The 9,706-nt window shown below is 32.0% G+C and overlaps 1 protein-coding gene across 1 annotated transcript; it reads left to right on the top strand.

Moving 5' to 3' along the window:
* The first annotated feature begins 955 nt into the window (after positions 1 to 955).
* LOC112754616 (cytochrome P450 CYP94D108-like) lies at positions 956 to 3,606 on the top strand. The gene is made up of 2 exons (XM_025802317.3): positions 956 to 2,727; positions 3,263 to 3,606. The coding sequence occupies exon 1, from the start codon at positions 1,148 to 1,150 to the stop codon at positions 2,684 to 2,686; it is 1,539 nt and encodes a 512-aa protein (XP_025658102.1). The 5' UTR covers positions 956 to 1,147; the 3' UTR covers positions 2,687 to 2,727; positions 3,263 to 3,606.
* The last annotated feature ends 6,100 nt before the right edge of the window (positions 3,607 to 9,706 follow it).

Raw genomic sequence — 9,706 nt, forward strand, 5'->3', positions numbered from 1 at the left:
TCATGTATACTTATTTTTTGGGTGTTCATGGGTATAGATAATCCAATACCCATCAAAAATAGTTATATTGGTAAGATCCGATTAAATTCATTAATTTGAGTATTAGTTTTTTTTTGGGTGACCAAAATAAATTAAAAAAAAAACTAAATAAAAAATCTTCTTAAATAGTGACTGAGTATTAGTTTTGATATCGTAGAATCCGAACCAATCAATTTATCTAATTAATTAAAGAATAAATAAAATCTAATATATATATATATATATATATATATATATATTTTAAAGTCTTTTAAATTATGATAATTGTTTAAATTTAAATCGACGATGCATTTTATTATTATTATTATTATTATTATTATTTAAAATATTTATTTTTTTTAATTTTTTAATTTTGTTTTCAATAAGGTATTGAATTACTCGAACTAATCCAATCAGATATTTTATTCAATTTTCATTTTTTTCTAAACTCAACTCAATTCCGTAAATACCCCTACTTATTTTTAGAGTGAGAGAATAACGAAGTAACTACCATTAGATCATTTTGGTAGGAGTCCAACATCAGATACACTTTACAATTGAAGGAAAATTCCACTTTAAAAGAGAGCTATCACCCTTTTTTTTTTTTTAATTTAAATTTAGATTTTTTAAATTTTAAATTTTAGAGGATAAGATATGATTTTTTTTTATTTTTAAATAATTTTTTTAATATTTTTTTGGTCTTATTTATGAAATAACAACTATGTTATGTATACACTAAAATCAGCTACCAGTATAAAATACATATTAAAATATAAATATATGTTAAAAATAAATTAAACTCACACATATATTCATATATAAATACATTAAAAACTGATTTTAGTAATTAATTTTAATGCACGAATAATATTTTTTATAAAATAAATAATAAAAGACCATATTTTATCTTCTAAAATAAAATTTAAGATTTAGAGAATGTAAATCCTATTTATTTAATATTTAAAAATAAGACACCGGCAAATCATAACACTTTATTCATAATAAAAACAAAAGAAAACATTCCCCATTACACATATGCAGCACATTGCCTTTGTCTACTTATAGACCCACTAATCTTCGCAAAGGAATATTATCACTTCATTAATATTCTCTTCATAGAAATTCTTCCATGGAGCTATTCTCAACCCAATCCTTTCTTTTTTTTCTCTCTCTCCTCACCTTCCTGTACCTTTACCATAAAGCCCACACCTCCCATAAACCTAAACCCAAGTCCACGGGCTTCAAAACGTACCCTCTCGTGGGCTCAGTTCCTCACTCCCTCCTCAACTGCCATCGCTTCCTAGACTGGACCACCGACATCCTCTGCCACTGTCCTACCCACACCGCGATCTTCCGCCGTCTCAGCAAACACCACTGCATCATAACCGCCAACCCGGGCAACGTCGAACACATACTCAAAACCAACTTCCACAACTACCCAAAAGGCCAACGCTTCATCTACCTCCTCGAAGACTTCCTCGGCCAAGGAATCTTCAATTCCGATGGAAACCTCTGGAAACTCCAACGCAAAATCGCAAGCTACGGGTTCAACACCAAGTCGCTTCGAAACTTTGCAATTCAAAACGTCACTGTCGAGATCCAAACGAGGCTCATTCCCTTGCTTCAAAGAGCTTCGGAGACAGACAGCGTTCTCGACTTACAGGACGTTCTTGAACGCTTCGCATTTGATAGCGTTTGCAAGCTAGCATTCAACGTCGACCCGGCATGCCTCGCCGGAGATAACACCGTCGGCAGCGGATTCATGCACGCTTTCGACGACGCCGCAAATCTCAGCTCCGGGAGGTTCCTGTGCGTGCCTCAGTTGTTGTGGAAGCTCAAGAGGCTGCTTAACGTTGGAAGCGAAAAGAAGCTTAGGGAATCAATCTTCACCGTACATGAATTCGCTGATGAGATCATACGGTCGAGAATAGAAGCCAAGGATCCCACAAACGATGACGTGGACTTATTATCACGGTTCATGGCCGCAGAGGATAACTCCCTGGAGTTTCTCCGTGATGTCGTTATAAGCTTCATTTTGGCTGGCCGCGATACTACGTCGTCTGCGCTGAGCTGGTTCTTTTGGATTCTCTCTTCAAGGCCTGACGTCAAGGATAAGATAATCAAAGAAATTGAAACTGTTCGAGCGTCGAGCGAAAAGCGCGTGAGCGAGGAGGCAGCGTTTGCGTACGAAGAGCTGAAGGAGATGAAGTACTTGCACGCCGCGATTTCTGAAGCAATGAGGCTGTACCCTCCGGTTCCAGCTGACACTGTGGCGTGCTTAAACGACGACGTTTTGCCGGATGGAACAGTGATCAAGAAAGATTGGTTTGTGATGATTCACACTTATGCAATGGGGAGGATGGAGAGTATTTGGGGTCAGGATTGTGCGGAATATAAGCCCGAAAGGTGGTTTGATTTTGATGAGGATGGTAATGAAGTGTGGCGAAGTGAAAGCCCGTTCCGGTATCCGGTATTTCACGGTGGACCGAGGATGTGTTTGGGGAAGGATATGGCTTATATTCAGATGAAATCCATTGCGGCGTCTGTTATGGAGAGGTTTGTAATCGATGCTGTGGACAAGGACACTTGTCCTGAGCAAATTTTCTCCTTGACCTTGAGGATGAAAAGAGGTTTGCTCGTGAGAGTGAGGCCAAACGGAAGACGGTGAACTTTGAAGTGGACTACGACGACCGACTCTAAGAACTAAGTGTATGTTGAGCTAATTCAAAAGATGTTGTTTATAATTCTTAAAACAAATAAAGTAAAATATCATTTTTATCCGTTAAATGTAAATTTTAAATTTTAAATGTAAATTTTAAATTTGTCTCTAATATTTTAAATTTGTTCTTAATTGTTAATTTTGTTAGACTACATAGTCATTAAAACTAGACCCACTACAAGATCAACTTTTTACCATACTTTTAAAACGTGTCAAAAAGTGCGAAAAATGTAACAATGGTTTTTTGTCACATTTTTTAAGTTATCAACATACTTTTAAAAAGGTCACATCTGTAAAGATGCTGGTTGCTGATAAACTATAAATAAATTTATGATTTATCTTATGTTGAATATGGTGGATTTTATCAATTTTTTCTACATTTATTCGTTAAAATAGCATGATTTTATGAATTCCTCCTAATTGTGCTTAATGATTAAAAATATGTTTTTTAAGCTCTTAAATTATTAAATTTAATTCACTTATTTCTCATTCGATGACTTGATATGTTTGTTTGAGTGATTTAAGGTTTTGAAGGCAAGGATGACTTTAAAGGTCCAAATGAGGCGGTTTCAATAGCATTGAAAAGTTAATATTTGGGGCTTCAAAATGATATGTAATTTGCTATAGTGGACATGAAGTTAAGTGACGTGTACACGTGCCTCATACGTACGCATGACATACAGCGCGTGACTCACTTAATGGAAAACGTGATCCGTGATTTCTAGCTCATTTTGGCCCAATCCAACCCATTTCTGATGCTATTGAACCTAAGGATTGAAAGGGGATGAACAAAGGAGTGTTAGTTTAGGTTTTTACCATGTTTTAAGATAGAATTCTAAAGAGAGAAGCTCTCTCCTCTCTAGAAATTAGGGTTTTTAGATTAGTTCTTTCCATATATAGATTTAGCTTTCAATTATTATTTTGATTTAGTTTCCGTTACTTATTATTGTTCTTACATATTTGTTCTCTTAATTTTACTTGTTATTTTCTTTATTTTATCACTTTTTAGTTTATGAACACTCTTGTTAATTTTGATTTCTTTAATACAATTTGATGCTTCTATGTTTATGGTTGTTCAAGTGAGTTGTTATTATTGTTATTTTGCATTTGATAGCTTTAGATTTTATTATTGTTGCAATTTTATCATACTTTCCTTTTATGCCTTCCAAGTGTTTAATAAAATATTTGGTTGGATTTTGGAATAGATTTTTGTGTTCTTGGTTTGGGTTGGTATCTTGAAGACTCTTGAGTTATCAAAATCTATTGTTGATTGGTAATTGAAAGTTGCTAGTTGGCTTGAAGTCTACCAAAGCTAATCTTTTATTAGGACTTATAGACTATAGTCAATTTTGCTCACTTGACTTTCCTTCAATTGTTAGAGGATAACTAAGTGAGAGCAAACTACACTTACCATCACAATCGAGGATGATAATGAGAATATGAATTTCAATTCTCACCCCTTATCAAGACCTATCTTAATTATTAGTTTTACCTTCTTGCAAAATAATAAAATTATTTTAAAAATATATCAAATATAAGTAATTGTAAAATAATAAAATTATTTAAAAAATATATCAAATATTTATTTATTAATTTATTAATGAGTTGAAATTATTATTTTAGTTTAAAATATGAAATTATTTAATTAATTTATTTTATTCATAAAATTAAATTTAAAATTTTAATTATTTAAATTAAATTTTTTAATTTTTATTATTTTACAATTACTTACATTTTAATTTTAACTATGTATACTGACTAGTTATTAAAAAATTATATAAAAGTCCTAACTAAATAAGATTAATAATTCAAAAGAAATTTAATTTAGTTTATTTTAATATTTTAAAAATAAAATTTTTAAATAAATAAAATAATTTCTAAGTAACTTATCAAAAATAAGAAAATAACAAGAACCATGGGAAAAAGAAATTACATAGAACATTCTATATAAGAAAGTGAAATTAATGCGTAATGTACATATTCAGTATAAAAAAAAATAGTAAAAATTTTTATTAGTGAAGAGCTTTTAACAATAATAATATATAAGTAATATAATGTTATATTTAGATTTTTTATTAGATAACTATTTTAAATATTAATATAATTTAGGTACTTTTATAATTATATTTTTAACAGTTGGGAATAAATATTAAATAATTAGATTTTTAGATTATTATTTTGAATAATAATATAATTTAGATATTTTTTTTACAATTATTTTGTCAAAAATTAAAAATAAACATTATATTTGGAAGGAATAATTTTTATGTGTATTATACGTTAAGTATTTTTAGGGAACGGTTTTTATGTGGACCATAAGTTAAGTGTTTTTAAAGAATGATTTTTATGCGTATCTTTTGCATAATTATTTAAATAATATTAAAATATTATTATTTTATAAAAAAAATCGTTGTAACGGTTATAAAAGTATTCTTTAAAATAGTCAAAGAGAACGGTTTTATTTTGTTGCTATAAAATAATAAAAAATTAAACTTCAATAGAAATACTGTAAAAATCGTTGTCTAAGACCATCTAATAAAATAATTTTAAGATGTAGTAAATTTTGGCAATGGTTTTTATGTGTACTATAAATTAAGTATTCCTAGGGAACGATTTTTATGGATATCTTTGTATAATTATTTAAACATTAGAAAATTGTTGCTTGATTAAAAAAAATTGTTGTAATGGTTTTAAAATCATTATTTAAAATAGTCAAAGAGAACGGTTTTATTTTGTTGCTATAAAATAAAAAAAAATTGAACTTCAATAGTAACATTTAAAAAACTGTTGTCTAAAACCATCTAAGAGAACGATTTCAAGGCACCGTTAATTTTAGCGTTGCTAAAGCCCATATTTATTGTAGTGATCCCAATCGAACCAAAACATAGAAACCATTTGTGTTACGATTTTATTCTGAAATTAGAACCCTTACTTATTTTCTATTATCATGTATTGTAAAAGAAAAGAACAAGGAATAAAAATACTGATCCCAGAATAATTTGCAAAATAATTTTTAAATATATAAAGAGCAGAAGTACTTTCTACATACATCTACAAATTCTAAATCTCTCATAGAAGTGTCAGTAGACTTCTCAAAAAGACACCTTCTGATGTTATCAAATGTCAATATTCCTTCCAGAAAACCTTTTTGATCGACCACTAGCACACAGTTCGAGTGACCATCATGTATTAGATTGCATCTTTTAGGATTGCAGATGATGAAACCTTTAGATAGCTATCAGACATGGCTTGAGAAACCTAAAAATGCAATAATGACATTAATGAAGGTATAAAATTGATAAATAAAAAAAAAATCACATGTCAACATTCTGTTGGAGAGCTAACAAAAGAATGATTACTTTTACTGATTGAAATAAAGATTTTATCAACCTTAAGATTTTCGAGATTAAGTTCCTTGTCAATTGATTCATGAACAGCAGGTGACTGGGAATAAAGCTTTTATCAACCTTAAGCTTATTAACTTTTAATTTGGAACTCTGATTATCGCACCGTTTGCGGGCACGCTATCGTCTCGCCGAGCTCTTCAAATTCATCTAAACAAAGTGGTAAGAAATTCGAGATTTTTCACCCAGCCCTACTCTCTTCATTTTTTCCCTTTTGTTTTATGGGTATAGAGAATTGCGTAATTTTGATGGTTTAGGGGTACTCTAGAGCGAGTTATAGCTGGATTCTGTTTAATTGCTCTGTGGGTAAAGGTATGAAATCATTATCCTGTTTGAGTTTCCAATTATATGAGATTATGGTATTGAAATTATGTATGTGTATGAAATTATATGAAATTAGGTTGAATATATGTGAATTTGATGTCAAATTAGTGAAGTGGAGTGTTTGAATCGGAACTCTGGTTGTTGAAAGCTTGTCAAGTGGACTTTGAAGGCTTGGAAACTTGTGAAAACAAGGGCTTGAGGTGTTTTATGGCTTGGGAGGAAATCGGACAAATGTATGATTTTGGTTTTTTGTAGTTAATCTATAATGTTACGTGAAAACTTAGGCTAGTTGCCATAGGATATGTTTGAATGTCTTGAATTATCAGATTTGGTGGATTAAAATTATATAAATGTGATGTTGACGATGATTGGTGAATTTGGTGGAAATATATATGAAAATTGTTGAAATGAAATGATGAATTTAGGTGTTGAAGTGATTGCGAATTAGATAATGAGTATGTAATGTTGTGTAGGAATGAATTGTGTTGATTTGGTTAGGGATTGGTTGATTTTTGATTGAGAATTTTGGTAAAAACTGAATTCTTGACCAACTTCAGTGGGCTATTACTTGGTTTCTGGACTCCGAAATCTTGTGAACTTGTTTTGAATAAAAATTGAGTTTGAGAGGTTTATAACATTTAAAGAATGGGCCAAAAATAATTTTTAACGAAAAAGTTATGTGCGTTTGATGTTTGGTATGAAAAGCTGATTTTTCTGAACTTAACAGCTTTTTGGCAAAACTGATATGGTTGCGTATGCAACAGTGTCATGCGTACGCGAGTATTGGGCCCTGGCAACACACTTGCGTACGCGGATCAGGGCTGCATACGCGACATTGTCATTTTTACATTCATGCTATGCAGCATGTTTCATGCGTATGCGGGACTCTTTCTTTGCCCACTACTCTCACGTACACGGACAGTGGATGCGTATGCAAAAATTGCTTCATTTACACTCATGCGTACGTGGAAATGAGCATGCGTACGAATGACCCCTGTTTTGCTAAAAAGTGCAATTTTTGGATTTTCAACCATTCCTCTAGTTTTACAAACCTCTGTAACCCCTGTTTTAGGTCCGATAGCTAAGTGTTAGGTTATAGAAGACGAGCAAATCCCTTTGAGGGAGTTAGTTGATATTGAGGGAGAGTTGTGAAGAGGATTACTAAATTAACAATGCATGAGTAATGTTGTATGAGATGTGAATAAGGAAGATGATGATAATGATGAATTGTGATGATGATATTGATGATATGAAAGATCCATTTGGCTTATGCATTTAAATTTTTTGAGACACGAGTTTTCTTGGGTAGATGTAGTAGCTTACCACCACTTGCTTCAGGTTGAGACTCGATACTTTGTTGGCCCTTCGTTGCAAGATGTGACTGGGCACTTTAACTCCATGAATTCCCCCAATCAGATGATAATTGATGATATATATATATATATATATATATATATATATATATATATATATATATATATATATAGACTTTTGGGGATGCGCGCACGCAGGGACTGTCCAGGGTTCGCTACCGGACATGTCGGGTTTGGTTCGATAACCGACATATGAGACTCATCGGTCATAGGGAACACATGCATCATTTGCACTTGTATGTTTTGTTTGAGTATGAATTTGTTTTAGATTGCCTAATTGCTTATCTGTACTTAACTGCTACCTACTTTATTTGCTGTATCTTTTCTATATTTGTATTTTCTTTTATCTGTTTTGCCTGTGTTTGTTTCTGAGAGTTTCCTCTGGCAGAAGGAGGAGGCGTTGAGGATTGTTCCACTTGGAGAATTGGAGGTTTGCGGATAACGGGAAATGGAGAGTTAGATTAGTTTCCTTAGATTTAGTCACCCTAGTTTTGGTTTAGTAAAAGGTTTAGGATATAAATATGGGTTGTTGGAGTTTTGGAATGCCTCTGGCTTTCCAGGACATTATTTGTTATCTATTTGGACCCCTTTACCATACTGAGAATTTCTAATTCTCATTCCATACATACATTGTTGTTTTTCAGATGCGGGACACGAGGCACCTTGCTGAGCGTGCTGGAGACTCACTTGAAGCAAAGATCTACAATTTTGAGGACCTTTTGTCTATCTAGTTTATATATATATATATATATATATATAGGTTTTCCTTTTTGTATATATTTGTATTTTGTCCCTCCTAGAGGTTGACTTGGAGAAATAGGGTTTGTATTTTGTCTTTAGAAAAACACTTTGGGTTGTATATATGTATAAACATACTCCGGCCGGCCTTTGCTTCGCAGGTCGAGTCTGGAGCTTGCTATTTGTATCTTTGGCACTCTATATCATATGTATATTTTCCTTACTATGCGCTGTTATCTATCCCTTTTATGCTTATCCGTTTCAAGTGTGATACGACTTTCAAATTTTGTTTTGCTCAACTTTTCTTTAAGGATCCTAGTTAAATTTCTATTCCTATATGCCTATGTACACTCTTTTACTTTTAGAGGTTGTAATATTTCACCAGCTCTGACTTATGAACTAGAGCGTAAAGTTCTGTGTGGTAGGGTATTATACATTGCATGCATACCTTAATTTGATACATTCCAAGCAACTTTGCCAAGGGGGCAAAAACCTATAATGTCTTCATTGCAATGCTAGCCTATATAAAAATAGTAGTATCAGAAAAGCAACTCAAGGCCAAGCTTAGTTTTAATTCTTAAAACATTTGAAGCACACACATAAGCATAAATTAGTAATACTGCTACGATTTTAATGACATAAACATTCATAGGTTGTAAGGCATGTTCAGATCTATCAACATTGTGTAAACTCTTTACAACATTAGTAAATAATAAGTGAATGGGGTAAAGGCAATTAAACGATAAAGATAGATCTTCATAAACAATCAACTTTAGGCCACAACCACTTAGAAGAAAATAAATATTATCATAAATAATCGAATTCTTGTTCAAAAATTTTTTATTTTTTTTATAATTTTTATACAAGAAAAGGAAGGAAGAGAGGAGAAAGAAGATGGAAAAGCAAAACAACAGACCTCTATAACTTCATCAAGCATATCTTGGTTCAAATTTCTGGGCCGAAAACTAGCCCCAATACCCTGAATCTTGTGAGATCTTGTGGTTAAGAGGAAAGAGAAGCAACATACAATTAAAGGACTACTTATTAAAGACTAGCATATTCAACTCGGAGTATGTAGAACACGTTCTGCTTTCTTACCAGGCTTTCCATAATCATAGTCAAGCGACTAT

Source organism: Arachis hypogaea, chromosome 16, assembly GCF_003086295.3.
Source record: "Arachis hypogaea cultivar Tifrunner chromosome 16, arahy.Tifrunner.gnm2.J5K5, whole genome shotgun sequence".
NCBI lineage: Eukaryota > Viridiplantae > Streptophyta > Magnoliopsida > Fabales > Fabaceae > Arachis > Arachis hypogaea.